The 25,198-nt window shown below is 39.8% G+C and overlaps 1 protein-coding gene across 11 annotated transcripts in view; it reads left to right on the top strand.

The window, feature by feature from the left end:
- LOC106714412 (protein muscleblind) overlaps positions 1 to 25,198 on the top strand; it is a 111,963-nt gene that overhangs the window by 77,540 nt on the left and 9,225 nt on the right. For 5 of the 11 annotated variants that reach the window (XR_001357170.2, XM_014507450.2, XM_045686431.1 and 2 more), the window contains 3 exons: positions 22,859 to 23,026; positions 23,817 to 23,900; positions 24,346 to 24,525. Coding sequence is in view for 9 of the 11 variants with exons in the window: in XM_014507450.2 (XP_014362936.1) it covers positions 22,859 to 23,026; positions 23,817 to 23,900; positions 24,346 to 24,525 (432 nt within the window). In the remaining 2 variants the exon portion in view is untranslated. Of the gene's footprint in view, positions 1 to 9,483; positions 9,770 to 22,858; positions 23,027 to 23,816; positions 23,901 to 24,327; positions 24,526 to 25,198 lie in introns of those variants that run through there. The other 6 variants (XR_001357171.2, XM_014507453.2, XM_045686447.1 and 3 more) reach the window with 3 other exon arrangements.

Raw genomic sequence — 25,198 nt, 5'->3', positions numbered from 1 at the left:
ATTGTATTTCGTACGTGAACCGATTGCGAAAGCACCTTTACGTTATGGGATTTCGAAACCTGCACTCTTATTTGATACATTTGTAATGTATATTTCAAATATATTAAAGACGTTTATATCTCAAATACTTTGACATTACACTTACACTGCAACCGTAATACCTATTTCTGATTGTATATTTTTACCTTTAAAAATAATTTCTGTTTCTTTATTTCTTCCTTTTTGCTTGAGACTTTTCCTAATTCTGACTCTCTTATTGTATATTTCTTTAACTTACCACCTAAGGCAAGCTGTACTAAGTTTGCCCGATCCATTGCCGCTAATGAATATCTCCACTCAGTTGCCGTCATACGTAGCCGCGTATGATTAATCTCGCCCGAACAAAGGCGTCTGATTTAACGAACCCTCCGCGCAATCGATCATACACTCGCACGAATAAAAATAATAATAACTTATACACCATTGCTATTGTCCAAACAACGTGCTCCTCGGACGAAACATTACTTACTACTTGCTAAAATCTCTGCCACACGCACTCAAGTTATTATTATACCTAAAGAAAATTGTAAAAACCTGATGTAGATATACAAATATAACTGACATTTATTGAGAATCGTGTTTAAAATTAAATTTGAAAACAACGAAAACATAAAACGAAACAAAAAAAAATATAATAAATGGAAGTAGGTATTGAGAAAATCACAAAGTACAATGATAATATTTTCCCATATTACTAAGATTATATTTTATTATTTTACCTTACTCGTATGTATGTGATATGAGACGTAGTGTGATTTCTCAAATAAAACATTGTCAACTCAATTCGTAACATTGTTGTATTCAAACATCGCGTATATAATAATATTTGATGTTCAAAATACACAAATCACTAAAACATTGATCTACAAAAAAAAAAATATATATATAGCAACCAAACAAATACGGCGTTAATATTTCTTTATCGTATTCGTATAATTTTATTTATCAATGATAGGTACCTCCTCTGCACTATTAAATGTTCCGTTGAGGTGAATATCTTCTCCTCCTTCATAGTTTCTTTACACGTATGCAATATCATCCGATCTGAAATCCCACGCTCATTGCAATAGTGTAGGCGGCTACGCTACTTTCTATTCGTGACGTCTGTTGTACGAGTTTGCAGAACTCCTGCAATGCCGCCCTCGTGCTTACCATCTCGCAGCTCGCAGGAGTCGCGTTCTGCACATAAATAACTTTATATGAGCGCTCTAAATCTCATTACGGCTACTGTAATAGCTACCGAGGCTCCTCTGTCGGCTGTGACGGGAATATAAAGCGAGCCTGATTTATTTCACTAAATTAACCGCATCATTGTACAGCGCGGCTGCGAGGGAAGACGGCCGACTATCACGGAGGTGTTAATTTGTATTTTGTTCTTTGGCTACCGCCGGAGGACAGAAAATAGGGCGGCGTGATGACATCACCTACCGAGAAAAGAATAATCAATATAAATGACCCTCTATTTTTCACAATTCGAGCAGACGCGTTAAGGGGCGGTGCTGAAATATCGAACTGAATTCTTCTACGTAACACCGCTGTCTAACATTGCGCCGCTGCGCTTATATCCGCCAGCGTAATACTAAAACAAATGGCCTCCTTTGTCGTCTTTTTCTTTTAGATATTTGAGTTATGCTCGTAAGTTCACGTAGCATTCAGATGGCCCCGAGCGAATATATAACTTAGTCTTAGGTTTTTATCCGTGCGCTTTAAGTTAACAAAGGATGTTTCTCGGATCGAATGCACTTTTAGGCAATGCTTTTATGAGCATCAAACTGCGGAATCCCTTCTGGCGATCTTTTTAATTGATAGCCAATAGCTCGATACGCCTTTTTTAAGTATTTATAGACTTTGCCTATAGAAATACAGTGGATATTATTGTTTTTTTTAAATATTATACGTAGTACATAGTTCATAAAAAAGAGTAGGTCTCTCTCACATACATAGAAGCGAATCAAAATAGACAAAAGTAGTAAAAATCAGTAACCTTTTAAGATAGGAAGAAGAGAAGTAAGGAGTAGGTTCTCCTGTAGGTATGTGGTTGGGCTTCTTGCTCTGAGGCAAGAAAATGCATTACTTAAACAACAGATTACATATTATTCTAATTTGTCATGTTCCGGATATAAAGTTTGACTTAACACTTTTTATAAGATTGTTTTAATTTTTTATATATTAAATCAAGAAATTATATATATTCCATTCCATTATACGTATATATTATTACACAATATTATGCAGTCGGTCGTTTTAAATATTTATAAGTGCACGGATGGATTCAATTTAGATTGGCAGCAGGCGTGCCGGTGCATTAACGTCGCACATCGATCCGTTATCTCCGTTTCCGAACAAAGAGAGATGAAATTTTAATCGGTCGCGTGCTCCGGCATCACAGAGATAGGCCTCTATCTAGCCGACCGGCCGCGATGTATTGTAAAAAGCGGGCCACGGCCGGCGCGCACGCGGCGCCCCTGAATAAAACATGCAGAGGAACAGACTGGCCGGCCGCCGTGGTCACAACCACTGTCCACCGATCCCCAGCTTCCTAGAACACAATGTCTCTACTTATTTATTCTATGAAAAGTCAGGAAAATTATTTTGTAATAGTTTTAAGGACTATCCTGACCTATGAAATGCCGGATATTGCTACCGTACCTGACATTGTTATGCAAAAATATTGCAAAATACATTGAAATCTTCGCTTTGTACTATAACTAAGTTACAATAACTTGGCCTGTTTGTCGCCATTGCTTATGTATCAAATTAAAAACTTCCCGTAACGCTTAAAAGTTTTAAACATCGTAAATGAAAAGCTAGTTGGTAATCTCGTAAATTAGATTAAGTGGTCGCCTGAGGTGGCTTGACAGAACACAACTTCGGGTCATCTAAACAAGTTCGACCCAAATTGCTGACCGCTAACGTTGCTCGCATGGAGCCCTACAGAAGCTATACTCGCTATTTCAACTAATACCTTCGTTACTTATGTTATACGTATACTTAGTTTTTAAGTAACTGATAATTTTTATTTTAAAAATACTTAAGCAGCGCCATACATACATTTTATGTACGTTATCAAATTGTTACGAAGCTTTACGTTTTATTGAAAAAAAATCTTCTAGTTGGATTAAAAAGAAATTTTAAATGTTGTAAAGTTGCTTAGTACCGTTCTGCTCTCGACGGCTGACCTCTAGCAATCACTTAATATCCAGGTGGAGAGTCGACACGGCAACAGTCTGCCGGACCATCATACGCTACGAATACTTTGCATTTCTCTACATTTCCCTAATTATATTGAGTGCAAAAGCAAATCCAAGTTTGTTGAGAATTTCTAAGTATCTAATGTTTAGTATTTTAGGATTTTACATATCTTATGAACTAACATCGCAAATATGTAAGCCCTCTTTAATTATTCGTACCCATTAGGTTACAGTCAATATACAACTGAGCTCTGTAAACAAAATTTAATTCGAGACATTCAAGTAATTAACGCATTACAATTACGCGAGTAAACATTAAAGTTAATATCCATTATTCTCCACCGTTTGTCGAAAATTTACATAATAGGCGGCACTTAACCGTCCGAGCCAAAAGAGCAGTCGATTTGATTTTCGCCGGGGGCTGAAAGCACCTACCTATAGCTGTCCACTTGGCCGCGACTCGTTAGGACGTAGGACCTCGCCGCGGCTCCTTATCGCGCCAGTGCGAGTAATGACGTCTTCGATCGCTAGCTAATGGCCTCCACGGACTCACTTAGATACGCAAATGAGCATCAAACGCCGGTAACTACATGTGCATTACCACCTCAACGACTGCCACCACTTGCAATCCTATAAACTGATAATGGCTTTGCAAATTAAACAACCGCTAGTATTGTTGAGCTTTCCAAGTTACATTACATACTCGCACATACAATGTCAGACGGACACGATCTTTCAGAACTTTCAAACGATGATGCAATAAATAAATAAAAAAGAATGGTTCAGTATTTTTTTATTATCGTATCGGTTGTCGTATTCGAGTTGCGCAACCGTTCGCTTCGGTTACAATATACGAAACGAACATTTGAAAGTAAGTACATTCAATAAGCGACGGGGAAAATAAATTCGAAGGTCTCGTCGATTTAACAAGCCACGTAAGCGAAGTGGTGAACGTAAAATTGGCGTCTGACTCGCGCGCAAACTGCACCCTCAAGGGCGATCGCACTTACCTCATATCTCACCTCATTATGGTGGACCCCGTCAAAATATAGTATACAACAACACCACAAACTAACTATAACACCATAAAACTAACAATTTAGCGCGATATAACATACTTTAAAAATACTAAATGCCTTGACGCACTAAAACTGACATGTTGAACTGTTTTTGTGTAAACTCTCATCGCCCTCTGTTAATAACAAAAAGGGCCCTAGCTGCTCGTTTGACACATGTCCTCAAATGGCTTAATGCAATCCCCCGTCCGCCTTCAACTGAATATATGACACATTTAATTCTTATCATACGGTCCAATCTTAACGGCTTATTAAATTACGTTTAGTGACATTTCTAAGTTGTTGCTAACACAATAAATCTATATATTATTATAGTTAACAATTCTAACAAGAATATAACACAGAGAATTATTGATAAAAGTAAAAGTCACATTATAATATGACGATGTAATCTTTAGACGTACAAGTCTTAAGTTAACTTTGACTTTAAAGCAAAAGTCGTGCGGTTCGCATCGTTTGTCACGAATACTTTGCACATATATAAAAAATTATACTGCTCAGAATACGGACAATCTAGACGCCATTTACTGTCCACTGTCGAGCATCGCTACGTTTTGTATTTTATTAAACATTCACTGGTTTTATTTCTACTATAAAATAGATAAACGCGTGTCACAACAGCGTAATTTATATACGCTTTTTTCACATACAATTTACGAGAAATAGATGCCGCACGACTTCTTCGACTCTAATACATCACGTAGCTCTTTCAAATCGTTTCGACATTTATTAAGACGAAACGTCGTAGCGCACTAGCTTAGAACGACGATACAATAGTACGAGGCTCATTTCGCAGGGGTGTATAATTCGCATCGAAAGATGTCTGAACCGGACAACAAACAAGGGGGCGCCGCGGCGGCGGACAGCTGTAAACGGAGTGCGCATTAATACGTAACCAAGTAATAAATGTTATTGTTTGTAGTAAACTTTATTTTATGATCGCGCGCCACCTCGCTCCGCAGCGCTTTTGACCATTAAATGAATTTTGTCAGTTATCATTTTCAACTACACAAACAATATGTGTTTTACGGTGATCATTGTCATAAAAGAAAGTGCTTATTTTGTTTGCAAAATTTTAGCATTCTGGATCGCTAAGTCCAATAAAGCCATAAGTAGTTACTCAAGTTATTGCTGGATACTTATTTTATAATACGTATTTTATTATCTCTCTTAATATTCCATCCATTATTGAGCAAACTTTTATACGTCAACTTTTCGTGTTCATAAGTTTACGGTATCAGATATAATAAGGTAACACTAGCTTGGTCGTTAGCAGCATCGCTAGCACGGCGGACGGGAACCACGCCGGAGACGACGTAGTCGGTGGCTGATTTGTATGTAGCTCAGCTCCGCGCCAATGCAGGGGGCGGCTCCGAGACGTTCGCCGCAATTTTTCAACGCTTCGGCTTCGTGTTTTGGAAGCCGATGGCGCCGCACTGTATCTCCCTCGCGGCCCACAGCTGCTCCCGCGCGCCTCTCTTCAAACTTTAATCACCCAATCCTCTGTCGTATAACATTACTGTTGTAGCATGGTAGGGGCACGGCAGTACTAGAGCGATCGTTTCAGTATTAAGTATTGCACAATCACTGTTATTGTGTACTTTCGAGGACATTTCTAAAAAAGCTATGCATTAATCATACACTATAAGCAAAGTATGCATGCGGCAGTGTACATAGCTTTTCATTTTATTTAGCAAAGCGTTAATCTTTTTTTTTTATTTCTCGTTACTGCTGAGCAAAACTACGACCCGAGTCACTTTACATTTTTCTTAGTATAAAACTCCTAACATTATGAGTCGTGTATAGAATTTATCGGTTCATTTCTTATTCTTATTGCGAGCGGGACCGGGCGGCGGCGGGCGGCGCACGTGTCTGCTTCCTGCTGAATCAACTGCGCCCGACTGCCGCTGCCGCAACTGAATCAACTTAATTTGATTCCGATTGTATTAAACTCCGCCACTCCGCCGCTTAATGACCGAAAAATGTTCGGTAATTTTGGACGGAAACCTCATTAAAGCTCAAAACGCATTCTTTTATAACGAAGTTCAACTTTTAATCTTTACAATTTTTATAAACGTTTCATTTTTAATAAAATATATTGAATAAAAGTTAATCCTTAGAATAAATATCCAAAAAAAGCTTTTGTGTAGTTTGTTTTGCAAATAAAATTTGTCCACGATTTAATCGGTTTCAGGTTGGGTCAACACGGCCTTTATAGGCGTAAAATAATTATATAATCGTATTACCGCTGTACTAACTTCACTTACTTGGGCCGCATTTCCAATGTGCGCTTGCTCATGATGTTGTTTAATTGCAGCCCATACCGTAACGGATAGCGGACTGTTTTTGTCCGACCCCGTAGAGACGAACCGCACATCCTTTAATGAGCTCCCACCCCCTGTGCCGGCACCGACTCTCATCATTCTAAACATCTCCTCTCTCCCTTTTGGACATCAAGCATTTACCTATATTTTAATTATAATTAAAACAAACCTCAACAAAGCATTCCTAAATACCCAAGCAGTCAAATCAAGTTATGTTTTAATGTTAGCGAAGTGGCAATTAAAAATGTCTTAACATTAAATTGTTCTCATCTTACTAATGACAAAGTATAAATATTTTAGAAAAAAAAATAGCGATTCACAAAATCTATTGTTCAATATCTCTTTGCTTACTATAGATATTTCTCATTTAGTTGTAACAGCTCTCGAGGGATGCACAAAATTCATTACATAGTATTTGGGGTCTTTGTCAGCGCCATATTGATGTTATTCAAGTAAACAGTTCTCACAGCGCTAGTTCCTTAGATATTGCAAATTCTCTACAAATCTTAAGGTGGGTACAGACTGGTAAAACGTAACATGCAATGTGTCATGCAATTAAAGAATTCACCGTACACATTGATGCAATGTATCATGAAAGGTAACACACTTTGTAACAATTTCTCATAGTTTGGACGTCTTGTGCGCGCGAAATGTGCATTTCACGCGCACGCTACGAGCATTACAAGCCGCGCGCGGAGTGATCCGTTTTTTGTCGGTTTTTCGAACGAACACAAAGGGGCGCGCCGTGTGCGCGGAGCAGCCAACGTGGACGGTTGTTTTGAAATTAACACGTGCACGCAACGAACATGGAGGACGACACTGCGTGGAGTCAGGAAAAGGCATGTTCGCGGCAGAATGGCGGAAACAGACGAACGCGGGAGGTTCGTAGTGAATGCGCGTTAAGAGCGCGCTATGCGTCTACGCTTGCAGCGAACATGCAATGAAAGGCAGAATTATACATTTCATGTTACGTTTCACCAGTCTGTACCCAGCTTTAATGTTTACAAGAACTCTGCATTGTAAGTGAAGTACAGAGTTAACACCTAGCCATTACTTTATCGAGATAGTCAAGGATAACAATGGAAACTAAAGCTTTTTAAATCATCTGACAATATCTGTACATACTAATAAAATTAAGTGTCTTCTGTATGTAATATTGAAAAAAAATGTCATTACGTATGTATGATGTATTTGCTTTGCTGAAAATGAAAACCCATTTTTTAACATTTTTGTCTGTTTGTCTATACGCAAAGTCGCGTTTGTTCCGAGTTATAACAAGCAAATGGTAACCTATTACATGCGGATATATTATAGGCTTTTTTATAATTTTGAGCTGACGAAGTTACTTAATTATTTGGAATAATAAGTGCTATATTATTTCTAATTGTTATTTAACATCGACTTCCTGTTAAATTTTTGATCGATGTTTAAATGTTAGGTATGATGTGCTAGATAAGTTTGCACTCTGAGAATGACTTCGCCGAATCGGATGCCGCATGTAATTTCACATTTTCGTACCAGTAAATTCCGGAGCACACATTAAGTTTTTGTTCCGGGCACCGCACCTTTTTCCGGTTAATTTTCCGTATTCAATTTAGCGACCCGTTAATTTAAAGGGTGTTTTCCGAATACTTTGTTTAATTGACACTCTAGGATCGACTTCGCTTACCGGCAACTATAAATTATTCATCACGCCCGCCGCCGGCGCGCCTCCACTCGCCTTGCCGACCTGATGTGTCGCTAGACGCCATCCAACTCGATCAATCCATAACTAGTACATTAGTCGGCGCATTAACAATGTACCGTCAAGAAATACAATATCTCAGTATTTGGGTAATTAATTACTCAGAGTCGGTAATAATGACACGAGGCGGATGTGTTGTGTAGTTGTGGGGCTGTGCGCTGCGGTGTAAGCCGACACCGCACCCCGCGCTCCCCGCGCCGCATCCGCAACCTCACGCACCACTCGTTTGTCATGTACACTCGCAATGACACGTTGTCATATTCACTGCCATTAACCCTACCATAAAACCCATCGCATATATCATTTGTTTCACGTTACTGTAGAAACATCTTCCCGAAATCCCATAACAGTCAACCACAATACCTAATTATTAACTATCCTGTCAATGTCACGAGTCATCGTAATCATTGTGAGTATTCAATTCTATTGGAAAAGTACCCTGTATAATTTACTTGAAGGTATATGTACTTATTTACATTTTAACTCCATTATCATTATTTTAATACAAGCGATGCTTTATACTTTTAGCGTCGGTGATAATATTTTTAATGGGGTTCGACTCCATTCCCGCCGTTGCACTTAGAAGCTTTCCGTCGAGGTGTCAATCCGCTCAGTCTATTCTGGCTCGTCATCGTAAACGCGCGCTCCTGCGGCGATACACTTTTTAGCTGAAAAAAATAAATCGTGACGCGGCAAAACAATTTGCACGGATGAGATTTGAGAGACGTCAGTCAAATATTTTTCCCAGGTAACCGGTCCATAGGCCCGAAACAAAGAAGCGTAGTTCTGAAACAATAAAATTAATTTACCCCGTTGTTGTTTAATTAGCGCGGGCTCTTGGATGGCGCGTCGGGCGGCCGGTGTTTATCATCGGAAACAATCGCGGACCCCACCCCCTACACCCCTCTCATCGCCACCCGCGCGCTTTGCCACCGAACCCATTATTATCAAAGTCAAGACTTTACACCGGAGTAACTTTGATTCGTCACTTCAACTGACAGTATTATTATTAACGATATTGTTTAACTTAATTGACTCGATGGTTACAAATCCTTCGACTTACTGATGTTAATCTGTTTTGTTTCAGGTAAACAACATTCAAGAGCCTCTTTCATAGATCTTTTTCGCTGTATATTGGCAGTGGAAATAATTAACGTCCAGTAATTGTCACCATGTCCACTCGCTTTTGTAGCGAAGTAAAAATATGAAACTGGATAGTTTGTGTGAAGCCGTACACGGTTAATCCGAAGCCATATTTAATTAAATTGTAGCAGTGGGTGAGCTACGCTGCGGCCATTCCCTAGTCGACTGCTCACCTGGACGGAGGGACTTAAAATGTGATCTTTTTTTTCAATTTAATTTAAAAATATTCTAAAGTTTTTTGCTATTTTTCGGGTAAGTGGCAACGTTTTTATTTTCTCATGTTTTTATATCTATATCAATACACTTGTATTATTTCTTTTTGTGATTGGTGTAGAAACGTGTCGTTTAGTGCTAATTAGTTTAACGTAATAGACTTTGATATTTTAACCTGTTACAATTCTGCTAGAGTTCCAGTTTCCCTTTAAACACCTCGCAACTTTAACCTTTTCTTTATATTCTTTCTGCATTCGAAGGAGCGTTAACGTCGAGTCCGGTCTCTCTCTGACGGCAACTAATTCAATTATTCAGAGCGGTCGTCAAAAAACTTTCGAGGGTACCTTAGAGCGACCGCTTGGCTTTATCCTTGGCACTTATATCGTTTAAAATCTTTACTTGAAAGGAACTGTTCATTTAGAAGCACTAACAGCTTTTACTAAGAAAAAATGTCTGTAACGGTTTTAGAAGAAATTAATAATTCAACTGGGTATATATCTGACATACTTTTAACGGTTAGGAAACAAACTGTACAGTGTTTTGGCCGTTAACGCGGATTTAATGGACGCCCACTTTTAAATGTTCATCCGAATAATAAGAGTAACAGCTATAGGACCCGACGGTAATTTCGTTATTTCATTTAGCCGTATTATTTGTTACACAGGGCGCTATAGTGTTACTACCCCAATGGATTATTTTCTCAAGTCGACCCGGCATAACCTGACCCGAACCTCTGACCCCGTGTTATTTTATTCTCTATGTAACCTGTTCCTCAAGATTACTAAATAACGCTCCATGTTTTAGTTGTTTCCATTGTTAGAATATCATTTGTTATACCGTATGTAATTTAATTTCTAGATGTGATAATTCAAACGTTCACCTTAACAGTTTTTGTCAAATGTCGTGACCATAATCAGACGTAATATGTTATTACACAATTTGTAGTTTTATTGCATATTGCTATAAATGAAAATCCTTACATTTTTTATTCATCAGTAATCGTCGTAGTGTGCGTAAATTACAATATAATTGTATATTGATTCAGTCGTCAATTCGTTTCAGATTGTTATAGAATTAGTCTTTGTTTTGTAGGCGTTTGCAATTGCAGCTATTACAGTCCATGATAAACTGAGTAGTCTTAGTCTGTACTTGTCTATCTGTTTCTTAATTTAATTACACAAATCCTCTACATTTTAAAAATAAGTTGTACATATATGCCGTGTTATATGAAGATCAACTAGGCTTTGAACCTAAGATTTTTACGTTGTAAACTATAAAAAAGCATTGATATTCGATGAGTACACACACTCACAAACACAAAACAAAGTGAGAATTCGATTAGTACTCAACTTAGGATCATATAATCTAGGAAAATCTGCTTTTTTATATATGCTATAATGCTGCTATAATAGATGAAATTTTCAATAAATAATTCAAATTTTGTGTCTATAATACATTCAATTGGTCGCAGCTTAGCCAAATATGTCCCGACATGAAAAGCAGATTTGGTACGCCTCATTGCAGGTACAGCCCGACGGTCAGAACTGCTCGTCCGAGCGGGACCTATCTGTAGCGACGCGTTATTAATAGCCGCCATAGCAGGTAGCTGGCGGCACAACACGATATTTGGACGATCCGGATTTGCATAGGATAATAGCAACGTACAGGCGCGGCGCGGCGGGCACGCTGCGTCATCGGGACTCGCGCCACTTGACCCACACTCGCGCTGCCTTTGTTGGCACTCTGCACCCGATATAACCTCGATATATGTCACGCCGCCGACGACCACTCGGGACCCGGCCTGTGCGACGTCGCATTACTAACCAGCCACGCGTCACTTCACCATACATACCTAATTAATCAGTTTCAATGAATACATTACCTCTTATAAATAAATTCACTGCAACGTCAATCGACTACTAATATATTTCAAATAGGTAAACTCTGTGTTACTAAAAAAGTGAACACTAGTATTACAGAAATTCTGGTATTCCCTAAGGGGATACATCGTTTCCAATATAAATTGAACCTGCCTTCTACAATTCTTGACAACATTATATTATTTTTGGAACAAATTCAACTGAATGCGTAGATATATCCTTATATTGAAAAGGATTTCTGAAGCATATTTGATAAACTAAGTTCAATTTATTCATTAAAATAAATCTAGTTAAATATTTAATGTACCTACTTTTAATGTTATCATAGTTTATTGATCCCAAGGCTGTGAAAAATAAATATTGGGTTGTTTGGAAAGTCATTTCGTTTTTATTTATATTTTCTATGTTTATTTCTTTGTTTAATAATGCCTTTATCAGCTCCAACCGACCTTCCAGGACGTGGTGCATCTTCGTCGAAAATACACGAATCCTAAGTTGAGAAAAAACGAAATGACTTTCCGAACGATTTAACATATTATCTATATTTTGTGCACGTAATTCATGTCATAATATCGTTATAAACAAAGCGACCTTTATAAAGAGGAGAGTAAACAAAACATTTGCTATTCAAGAGTCAAGGATTAATTTTTGTACATTTTAAGCGCAATCATCACGCAGCAAACAGTTCGCAACATTATTGTTTTAATCTGTCTGGCCGCACAAGCAACATGTTTCATGATGCTCCGACAAAATAAGCATCCTTAAATCCGCGCGAGCAAAGCCGCGGACAATACGTACTAATTAACAAAAACTTGAATTGTTTCACAGCGCACGTATGATAATAGAGGAGCGAGTTCGCAGTCTAGTGCATCTTGTAATAAGCATGATTCATAAATGCAAATGGCTCGGACTAGACATATTTTTCATGATAATGTACACGCGTGGTCGGTCCGTTGACGCGACAATACGGAGACCCTTGTTCTTTTAATGATGTTTCTGTTGACTCATTCACTTTATATAAAAATATACGTTATTAAATTTATCTTGTAAACAGATATTACAAATACATTTTATTACATCTACTCTTTGTATTTCAAAATATTTAGGTACATAATGTACCTCAATCTTTTGAAATCTTACTTTTACCTAGGACTTCTATAATTTTTAAATTATAAATTTCACTGCTTTCCTATGTATACTAGCATCTTTAAATATTACCTACTACCCAAATAGTTAAACTATGACTTAGTAAACTTTATCATAGACTAATTCTCTGAATATTTTCGTAATAAGAGATTTTCGCAATCAAAAATACAATGTAGGTATAACAGATAGCTGATAGATGACATCATATCGGTGGTGCATTGTGAAAATGTTTACGTTATTAAAGGTTACGTAATGTTATAAAAATAAGTAGTCATTACGTGACGTAAAAAGTGTACGTAATAAATTAGCCATTTCGTTAGTAACAGACAAAAGAAGGATATCTGACGGCTTCATATTTATTGTTGGGGATTTTGTCTAGTTTACCGCGCCTGTGCCACTTCTTAGCGAGGCAATAACCGCCTTGGAAATCGTTAACAGTTCGTGTGACTCGCGTTTTTTGTTGTAATGGAACTATATAACAAGTATCTTCTGAGTTATACATTGTTTTTGTTACAACGGAATTTAATATTATTCACGTATTATTACTTGTAGTCGAACTTTGAGTCTATATTAATGATTGAAATATTTCGACTGATTAATTTTTACATGCATTTAATACTATATTAATAATTTTTGTTTTTCATGATCATAATGGAAATAACATTTTACTTATAACTGATTGCATAGGTACTTTGAGATTACCCTCTTTGGTTGAGTACTTTGCTCTTATATTAACTTGAAGATAAATATAAAAGAAAAGTAACCATAAAACAAGTTCTCCATTCTATATCAAAGTGGTTGTTCAATGATGATAATTGCAAAAAAAAGGGGGAACTGTGTATGGTTTAGCGGGCGGTGCAGAGGGGGGCGGCGGGGGGCGGGGTGGTCGCGTGTCTGATGTATGCGCCGCCGCCACGACGCCGCGCCACCACGCCACCAGTCCCGCCGGCGCCACTCTGCCGCCGCCGCGCCGCGTCGTGCCACAATGCAGATATCGTGCACTTGCCGTCGCGACCCTCTTTCTGAAAACTACCTTTTCTTCCACTAAATTCAATAATTTGCTGTCTTTGCTGAGGCCACGACCGCAATTCGTTTACACGCCCTCAAGCTACACTTTTGAGTATGGATCTTAATTTTGAATATTTTACAAGCCGTGAGCTTCTAACTTAATATTCTTCAAAGCTAATGTTTTGAAAATTCCCACTTAAGGTTAAACTGTATATTAGTACTCAATAGCGGCACATTTTTGTTCGCGTGTATTTAAAACAACTTTTAAGAAATGTTATATGTTAATTTTTACTCTTATTTTTACCCATTTTCAGTCCAAATTCGTCAATCGATCGGCTCTATGCTATGACTGGTAATGTCGCTTAGTACAAACGGCCACAAGGCAATAACGTTTTTCAAATCTGCCCTACTACTTGACCGTTCTCTTTGATTGATGCTTCGCGTAATGACGCGGGAAACTATTTCCTTTACATTTCCTCCACTCAATAAAACATCGAATATGCTTATTTATGTGTCCGTGTCACTTTATTTCGGGCTTTGTCAATGCGGCCCGTAGTGCCGACTACACTACAAGGACCGTCATTTGTCAAGATTACCGCAGTTTGGGGATTGAGATACGAAAAGCGGTTATTGTTTTGAATATTTCCCCCTTTTTATGCGGATCGTGCGTTTTGTGGGCGCGTGTTCTCTATCGCAATTTGTCATTCCTTATTTGACATCAATTGTGAATTTACTCTGGTAAAAATGTATACGTATTTAGTATTGCTAAAATACTCACGCTAAACCGTTTTTAGAGGATAGTCTCGAATCTCGATTTACCTGCATTTATTGAAGTTTTGAGAAGTTAGTTTTCTTAAGAAGTTACAGATAGCTATTTATTTTGTGTGATATTATTTTGTTTGAACAATTAATATATGTTATTCGACATTTTAAATAACGTCACATCATATTATTTACTCTTAAAGGCCAAGAAGAAAAGGTAATTAAACAAAAAAACACTTGTTATTGTTTTCTTGTTATCGATTAGAGCACATTCTGTATTTTGTGTATAATTATGTTGTATGTATTAGACGAAGGACGATTAATATAAACAAAACTCTTCGGCCCCGGTTTGGCGCGGAGTGGCAATTGCGGTATTTCATCCTCAATAAAAGTGCACTCGGGCGCCACTACCGTAAAGCTAAGCTAATACAGAAGTATAAAGATTTAAATGACGGGCCGGACGAGGACGCGGCCAGCCCGCGCCTGCGTCCGTTTACACTGTGGACTCGCCCTCACGCCGCTCTCGCGTCATCTTGTCAGTAAGTCAATTGCTTTGAAAGCAATACATTGTATTAATATTTTACAAAGAACTCGTTTTAGTGTATATATAATATGTATCTCAATCAAGGCTCAATAGAACCAGCCCAACAACAAATTGAAGTGGATTAATATTAGCCTGACCCTAGGTTCGCTTGTATCATGCATTGTTAGGAACCATGCGATGATTAAAGCACTAAAGATTTATCAAAATAGTTACAACGGCATTTTACTTTAATAATTTCCGAGTTGCCGTACACAAAGGCTTTCAGTTTTCAATATGGGCCCACATAATGTGAAAAGCAATAGTCGTATAGCGTGAGAGAGTAAACATTTGGCCCTATTAATCTGGAAACACTATGCTATATAGAGGTGCTAGAGGCGGCACATTTATTTTATGTGCCGGCAATGTTACATACGCCATAAAAGTCGTTAGGACGGCGTAACGTCTCGCCGGCGTCCTTCCCGCTTTAATTATAGCTATCGGCGCCGCGCCCCGCTCCGCTCGCGTTAACACAATGCAATAACATCGCGACAACACTAGCCTCCGCCAGCCGCCCGCCGCTCGCAATGTCACCACACCCAGCTGTGCAAATTCAATTCATCGCTGACCTCGCACTGACCAGGCGTTCCATGCCAAATGTTGCCGAAACAGACTTATTTTATCCGACCTAAAATGTCAAAACACTGCAGATTCTTTACAATTTAATTAATGTACTCTGCTAATGTACATACAAACATAAACGTGCGATTTGTTAACTATTTCATTTGTAAAGAAAAACCGATTCTATCGCTAATGTGTGGTATCTGTCTACTCTTGTATGTTAAGGACGAGAATGCCGATTTATTTCACTCGGATATTTTATTCTATTTATGCTTAAAAATAATTGAGTGGAGTTACTTATTAGTCGGAAACCGTAAGTTTAAAATTGAAGTCTGGCAACTGGGGAGTAGCGCAAAGCGAACTTTTGTCTTCCGTCGTAAATCACTGTAGTTAATAACTCGGCTGTGTTAAGAAAATTGATTAATGTGCACATGTTGGTAAGTTTTCGAGATTTAGTGAGTATGGAGGGTGTGGTGTAGCGTAGCCGCTGCCGCGCGCTGACTTTCGTACTTTGATACTTTGATATTCTTTATTGCGTGGCTTATATTGAAAGCAGACGCCCGCGACTCCGTCCGCGCGGAATTAAAAATAAAACTAAAAAAACTAACGGAATTAGTAGTCTATATGTTCTATCAGTCTATCCGCTGAGACGTTCTGGAGATACCTTCAAACAAACATCCTTCCATCCATCCAAACATTTGAATTTCTAATATTAGTAAGATTTAGTAGCTGATACTATGGCCGCTGTAAAGCGAACTGTGGTAGATAAAGATATTTCAACAAAACGAAACTTCATTTTATACAACGTGACTATAATTTAATACAAGCGTAAGCATAGCTTTTAATGTAAGTTAAATGTAACAAAATGATAGGAATAATACGAAATAAGTCTAGTTTTGGTGATGATATGTGAGAGTAAGCAGCGAGCGCTGACGGCACCTGAGGGCCGGCGCGGGGCGCAGATGGAAATTTATCACGCCCGCCGGAGCCGAGACTACAAGTTCGCGCATTAAACGAGTCCGGGACATTAGCCGCCTGCAAGATGCCGCCCGAGATCATAATTAAGTGCCGCCCAATTTATCGGTCCGACCCGCACCCGAAAACTCCCCTTAAACTTCTCTTATCGTACCGACTAAAGGCTCTTTATTTTGTAGTTAGCTGTGCTATTCGCAGTATATCTTATGTCTTATGTTTTTCGTCTTATTGTACTAGTTTCTAATTCAGGTGTCAAACGGACAGAGATTTTGGGTTTATATTCCCAGAAACAGCTTTTCATTTCAAAGGCAACTAATAGCTCATATATCGCTCGTGTTACAATTATGTTTATTTTTGATCGTAGTTATGGTATCTCAGTTTGGTTTCACACCTATAAAAAAGTCCCTATAATCGAAGATAAAACAGCGACCGTTACCATTCTAGAAGTTCTTGTCTAAACACAACTTTTGTTCATAATAACTGACCGTTGTCGAAAATTTAAAGAAAGTCTCCTTCTACAGCAGGGAAGGAGAAATATTGAAAGGAGTGAAGTGAGAGTGAAGGTTCGAGCTAGCAGCAGTATGTGAGGCGGAAGGCGTCAGGCGCTCTGTCAAACTGCTTGCACTAATTACTGCATCGGGCTGGCTAAACCGGTTAGCGTTAGCGGCCTGGCTCGGCTCAACGTGCTGTAAGCTCCTCCACTTTACCCTAATGACGCTTATTTGGCCACTCACTCCGTCGACATTCATGTGACCTCTTCAAGATGCGAACAAATTGATTTAGCTTCTAATCTGGCGCCGCCTTAAATCCCAACTCAATTCAATAAAGTGTCTCTTAAATTCGATCTGTTACTTTATGTTATAAAACTTTTCTATACGTTTGAAATAATTAAAAATAACAATACAAATTAATAACAATTGATAACCAAAAAAATACTTAACGGAATACTTTGCGCCTGATATTTGGCACAGAACTGCGTGAACAACTATAGAAGAATTCCAAAAGAAATTTGTGTGCCAAGTGTTCGCTGACCCGACGATTTTTCTTTGGCGAGTCAGCACCCTAGCAAAACAGGCAATTTACGCGGGCCTATAAGTAACAAGGTTCATTAAGGTGGCGCGGGCGTTCTTAAAGCGAATGGCCCTTAAACTTGCAGCTTTCATAATGGCCGTACGAGCGGCCAAGGCGCCGCGCGCGATTTAATGAAACACCTGAAGAGGTCGAGCCTGCTTCCGTTGCATTAATCTCGCAGTCGCCGTCTCTCGCCACCTCTGCCCCTGCCCCCGCACCTAGCTACACCTCGCTTTATTTTCATCTAAAACACCGTCCAGACCATCCACCTCGGCATATTACATCTTAACTCCACTCATATCTTTAACACATCCGGCTAAATTCTCGGAAGTCATTTAAAAAAAATTAAACTCTTAAAGTAAATTATGCTTAAGAGTGCACCGCATAAAAGCAAAATGAAACATTTAAGTTCCTCCGTGTATGATAGCAGCGAATTGTTTGCGTCTTGAGATTAGCGTTTAAAAGTGGGCAACTAATATTCAAGCCGGGATAAACAACATCTGACCGGCCGGCGGCGGCGGGCGGCACGGCGGCAGAAGTGGCCGAGATAACTCCGCGCACGAATGCATATTTTAACGTTAAGCTACGGTACCGCGATGCAAACTCGTTGGAAACTTCACCAGAGTGAATAATTCTTAGTTTAAGCATCTTCAAAAGTGTGTTTTTTGCCCGGTCGGCTTGTATTATTCTCTCGGCGTGGAAAATAAATATTTACAAACTAATAGCAAAAGGAAGCAAAGCGCGAAGGCGGCTCAGGGCTCGAGCCGCGAACATCGCAGTAGCGGGGCGATTGGCTCTGAGGCCGGCCACAGACGGAGCCGAAAAAAAGTGCGGGCAGCGCGAGGCATAAACACGAGCCCCTCTCTCGTGACGGCTCATTAGACACTCCCCCGCTCTTATATAAATCATTTTAAATTCAAATTCTACTTACATTTAGAATTGACTTTACTTACCTAATTCCCGCCCCAGCCGCAAATTTTGCAAATTAGATTTCACCTTTCCCTCGTTCCGGCTTGTCAAAAAAATCATTTGTGCCATCCGGAATAAGCTCGAGATCATGTTCCTTTTTTTATTTGTTATGTTTTCTTGACCATTATGAACCAATTTTAAGGCCAATAATTTTTATTTATTTTCAACTTTTTCAATAATTGATTAAATTAAAAACCTTTAAAGTGCCACGTGCCTCCAATAATTTCAAGCATATGTGTCGTTCTACAAAGTCTTTACATTTATTTATATACAGGTGAAGTTGGCACATCTCACCGGTCGCTTCTATTCCTGTCCGCGTTTGACATCACGAACATTTTTGGCAGCGGCACACGCGCGGGGTTGCGTACAAGTGGGTCCGGAGTGCGGCGCGGCGCGGCGTGAGGGTGTCATTCATCGAATCATTCGCCCATTGTTTTCCTCGTGTGTCGATTTGTCGCTGCGCGTGTGGGGTCGGCCAATAGTGAAATAGTCTAGTACGGCATAGCGCGCGCGTTACGCTGACCGCACTCTGTCGACGGCGCGTCGCCAATACATCAGATGTGATCGATAGATCGATTAGCGACCGGCATACCTCACTCGACACGTATTCTGGATATCCTATTTGATTTATACGTTTCCATGCATACACAATACTGCAAATCCAATATCGCCGCGCTCGATTGATAACCATTACGTGTAGATGAACGGAATTGAATAGTGCACTTCATACCTATTTCATACTTATGAATTATAATTGAGGATATAAAAAATGATGGCGAAATGGTGAAAGAATAAAATAAGATATAGAGGAGGTGGTCGGAAGGGGCCGCGGCGATGACAGGCCGTAGACGATGGCGAGCGGGACACGCCGCACTCGGGAGCCGTTCGTTATGCGCGTTACAGTTGCCGAGTGCACTCTCCGCATAACTCGAGTCGACGAGACATTCACTTCTGTCGTTTTGTACCTGGTTTCGCCGTTTTTGCTTTCTTCAAAGGTAATCGACATACGAGGTTCAACATTTTTGTCCTCTAAAATAAAATTGACTATAGGAAGAAACGAACTCCCGACATAAACCCTTTTGTGCTGCAAGTGTGCATTGTTGTATGATAAAGGAAAGGGCTAGGAAAGCGCGCTCAGTTTGCTCCGCACTATCATAAAAATGTTATTAGTTCTGGCCGGTTATTGCCCACCCGCGACCACTCAACCAGACTCCCCACAATATTTGCAAACTTCTCCCTATCTTTCCTAAACTTTTTCAAACGAAATGCAGTATCGTTTATACCTACATGTTTTATTAGAGCTTTAAGGACATAATTTCAGACAACAGACACCAAATATTCAGATTTAAACCTTACACAAAAATACACCGAATAAACTATATTAAAGAGTTATTTTTTAAAGCAATTTTTTTACTTTTTCCCATTTTGTGATCTTTGTAATAACTCCTGTACTGCTGTTAGAAAAAAAATTTCATTTGAGTTTTCATCAAAAATGGCAAATTGAGTGTAAACTGTAAAGCTAATATAGATTAAGGTAAAACAGATGCAGTTGCATTTATGCAGAAGCGATCGGACAGAAGTGATCGGCTTGCAATTAATGTGATAATAGAGACGGAGAGAGGGCGGCCATCCGTCTCGGCGACGAGGCCATTTATATCGACGCGTGCATCCGTCACGCTAATCGCTGTACCTGCATGCTCCTGATATCCGTTAGTTACCCGGTCAAAGTGTAACGTGCTTGCCTACCTTTAATAATGAGCACGCTCCTAAAATAAGCATATCGTTTAAATCTATTCGTCTGAATCCACAGGCCACGGAGGCGTCGAAGGTTGACGTTAGTTTAAATTTTATTTTACTACATTCGGTTACTAACATTGTTTTTATGTATTTAACATCTTAAATATGTTTAGTAGCTGTGTACTCGTTGTTAAGCGTAATAATTGTTAAATCCTGTTTTGTGAGTGAGTGTTAATGGCACTTAATTCAATCGTGATATTCAACCCACACAAAAGTTGAATACAAGTGCAACAAAATAAATTTCGTGCAATTTATGTGATGTAATGCGTATCATAAAGTTTTGTTAGTTTCATGCATATGATTTATAAACTAGACACTTGCCACATTGGTAAATTTTGTTGAATGATCTAGAACAGATAAAAATATTTAGTTATTAGTATTCTTAAAGTCATTATAATTTCTGTTGCGGTGTTCTGACCACTTCTATTTGTGTATTTAATCCGTTTATAATTAAACGTGACATCATAGACGTGAGCAATACGTGGAAAATATAGTTAATGTGTGTGAGTGGGCCGGCACGTGGGCCGAGCTGACCCGCCGCCGTTGCGTCATTTATGCTCTAATGCTCTGTCTTTTGGCGACAGAATTTCAAATCACTTTACTTCATTGATTCCCATCGAACCGTAAACTTAATAATTGTCGAAGACCAATGCTGGCAAATGGGACTTCGATAGACCAAGTTATCATAGTTACCATTCGAGTACGTGATCACCCATTCGAGTTTCTCAAACGCTTCGTTCGGAATCGAAACTTGGATTACCGAGTACTATAAAGTAGACGACTACAAGTACCAGGAAATAATAACTTCGTCTCTAGTTAGAGCAAGGGAACCGTCCGGCTAACATTATGCCTGCCAGTAACAAGTTAATCTAAATGCGACCGACCACCCCAGCAGCAGTGGCCCGCATCGCCAAAGTTTAATAATAGCCAAAATTCATATAGCCTGCTTCTGATACGCCTGCGAAAGATTCGCGTCACACTGTTTGCTTTTAATGTTTCAATGAGACATTTCAATCCGTCATTCATGTGTCTGCGTCGAAGTGATTGAACGATTGTCATGCTCGAGATGAACGCGCCGAACCGACAATTATCACCTTCGAAAATATTGAACAGCTGCCCTAACTCATGGCCCCGGATACCATTGTTTGTTTATATAATTTGGAAGAATTAAGATACTATGCTAGAAAAATATGGATCTCTTAATCATCATTAAGGAAATAAAGAAATACCAGAGCTGAGCATGCCGCGATTGAATTCAACATCATTATCATTTCCCTGGCCTTATCCCACTCACGTGGGGTCGGCACACAGGTTTTATAAACCTTAAAGACTTGGCTTAATTTTTTACGACCGGCCGCCTGCCTATATGCAACCCTACTGGGCAAAATCTTAAAATTAAATATAATGTAAACTTAGTTATTATAGCTAAATAATGCAAAATTACTTCTAAAAATACACCAACAATACAAATGCGTATTAAAACATTATAAGTAGAATAAAACTTTTAAGTTCTTGTCGCTAGTAGTTAGTGATCATCACGTACTTCAGTGGTGCTGTTATTTTTTACCATTGTTATTTCTGATAATAATTGTCTTGCATTGCATTCATCATATACTTATTATTCATTTAAACTGAAACTAAACATAAGATGCAACGGCGGTTTTCTAGGCCAATGTGGTTATTCATCAACAAAAGGAAAGAAACGTCTGTTAAAAATTTTATCAGTCACAAAATCTGAACGGGTTACAGTAAAATTGAACCCTGCCTACACAAGCAAAGTTAGTCAATAAATCACCGCTCAGCTTAGGAGCGTTACGGAGGACATTATCAGGGCGAGTCGCCGTCTTGAACGGAAAGTATTTTATATAGAGTTTATGTACATAAATATTTTCTTTTAAAATACTATAACCATTATTTCGTTTTTTCTCACAACATAAAATATGACGCCGAGGCGCCGGCGTGCGGCGATAAAACGTCCGCGAAGCCCTTCCCATCACGTAGTGCGACAGTTAATTACGCGGATGTAAATAAATCATCATAGACGGATGCGGCAGAGGGTTTCGATTCAGTGAGGCAATTATCTCTCGCCTCATTTACGCCAAAAATGAACGAGTACAGCCCACGACGCTACTGCAATTATATGTTATATTATCCTATATGTACTACGAAAATTGGAAATTGAGGGAATAGAATACATTCAATAGCGACTTACCAGGCCAATAGGCCCTGCGATGCGATGCGAAATACCTAATTCCGGACCCCTTAGGTATTTTTTTCTTATTACTTTCTTTTCTTCATTTTATGGTCGTCCAAACAAACATTTTGTGGTGTTAACCTTAATTAAGAAGTGACTAAACGATCATTTTTTATGTCTTCCAGGGTCGGTGTAACCGCGAGAAGCCGCCCTGCAAGTACTTCCACCCGCCGCAGCACCTTAAAGACCAGCTGCTCATCAACGGGCGGAACCACCTCGCTTTGAAGAACGCCCTCATGCAGCAGATGGGCCTTACTCCGGGCCAAGTGCTGCCCGGCCAGGTGCCGGCAGTGGTTAGTACCGCCGCTTTACTTTCACTCTCAGTCTCGCTCTAAACAAACGCTTTGAGCGATCGGTCCTCATTAGGTACGTACCCAGTGCACGCAACACGCAGCTTTCGGTGTACTTGCTATCCTGTACCCTTTAAGCGTTCTACTTAATAAAACACGTAGAGTTTGAAAGCATCCCGTTTAAGTTGTGCCGCGCGCAGTCTCAGCTTCAACTTTGTCATTTAGTACATTTGAAATTTAACATGTCTCGGCGATGTTTTCTTTAGGGACTAAATTAACTGCATAGCCAAGTGATCTTAGGAACTTACATGTCGAAAGTTAATGGTAATTTTCCAACTTTATTTAAAGTGATACAACTGATCTTGCACAGAGTTTAATTTAAAGTTTCGTAACGAGAGATGTAAGGAATCAGAAGTAGGCGATAAGGCACAACTTAAACTTCGCCAACGATGGCCGATCGCTCCCCACTTGCTTAAGCATGTTTGTATAATTTGTACCTTAAGTGGCATGACTACTCTCCGAAATTACTCACATTTGTATGTACTGGGTAAAGTGGTATTGCAAATTTAATCACCTATAATGTCATGTTCCTCACTATTCTCACTTTCGCTAAGGCCGCGACCCGTCACACCTCGGTGTCGCTACTCGCATGTCCGTCCTATAATAGGAAATAATAGAGAGAGTCGCAAGGCAAGTAGTGAACGGAGGAGCGGATGGTACACGCAGCGACGCAGAGGGGGCGGAGCGGTTTGCTCGCACGATGAGTAGCGTGTTTGTGTGGTTTTGTGTCGAGGTGGGTGGCGTGAGCGGCGCGGGCGCGGCCGCGGGCCACCTCGCCGCGCTGGACCCCATCAGCCTCGCCTTGCTCGCTCCGCAGGTAACCGCCGCCGAGCGCCTCGCAGCGCCGCCGGCTACCGAGCGCCACCACCTTCCCGTCTATCACTCTGTACGTCGCATTTGCTCAGTATATATATTCGACTCGCATTGGCCCCTTCCCGCTCTCCACCCCCTTTAATCCTTTATCCGTAATGTTGTGGTGGCCGGTGGATAGCTAGACGGACAAAATACCGTTATGCTTCGTTTACCAAACTAATTTTTCGAATCAATCTAAAGATGCATGTGACAGCTTATTTTGGCTAACGTAAATTAACAATTTAATTAATTAACACTGTATTGCAAGGCGTCACCGGTAATGGTTGCTTATGTAGAGTGATTTTGAAACTCGTGCTTGCAAATGAATAATTAGGAATGAAATATACAGTTAAGAAATAACGATAAAATGGAAATTCATTATAGTGAGGTAGTGTTACTGTGTTGCGCAGGCGACGTCGCCGTATCTGTCGGGCGTGCCAGGCGTGGGATCGACGTATGCGCAGTACTACGCGCCGCAGCTGGTGCCCGCCATGCTGGGCCACGACCCTGCCGCCGCGGCCGCCTCGCCCCTCGGCGTCATGCAGCAACCCGTGCTGCAGCAGAAGCTGCCGCGCACTGACCGTCTCGAGGTAAGCCACGTCAACTCCCTTCATACACCTTACATTGGATATTCTATCTCGCCCCTGACCCGCGTAGTGCTTTCCGATGTTGCCACGTGCGCGGGGGACCGACAAGTAACTATCATTTTCCTCCCTAGTTTAAGTTTCCATTTTAAATCATTTAAAAAAATTGTCGGTCTCCTTTGCGAATTTTGGCTAAGATGCCCCTAACTGTCCCCCTGTGTTGTGGTGCGAGGGCGCCCTGGCCTCGCCCGCCCGCGTGCGCTTCGCGACTAGCACTCGCTTACCCTCCCGGAGAAAGGCACGCACTCTTACTGCAATTTCGATTCCCTGTCCCAATCTGTTTTTTAATAAACTTTTATTGGAATTTATGAAAAATATATGACAAAAAAAAACAATATAAGTAATCGATTTGCATCAATAGTGCTGTGTCACGAGCTTAATATCCGATAACCGTGTAATTCCCGACGTTGCTGCTGTACAATAAGCAAAACGTCAATCAAACCGTATAAACATGCGACGGATGCGTAAAATATTCTAAATAAAGTAAATTAAACTAATTTCAAGCGGCGTCCGGTGAGATCGACTTTTTACTGTTACGATTGTTACGCTCCATGTTGCAATCCAGAAATCATTGAATTCTCAACAACTAAGATTGCTAAATTGCTATAGTTTATAGTCC

The sequence above is a fragment of the Papilio machaon genome, chromosome 1 (genome assembly GCF_912999745.1).
Source record: "Papilio machaon chromosome 1, ilPapMach1.1, whole genome shotgun sequence".
In the NCBI taxonomy this organism is placed as follows: domain Eukaryota; kingdom Metazoa; phylum Arthropoda; class Insecta; order Lepidoptera; family Papilionidae; genus Papilio; species Papilio machaon.
The sequence above is the reverse complement of the archived record's forward strand: the minus strand, read 5'-3'. Positions and strand labels throughout refer to the sequence as shown.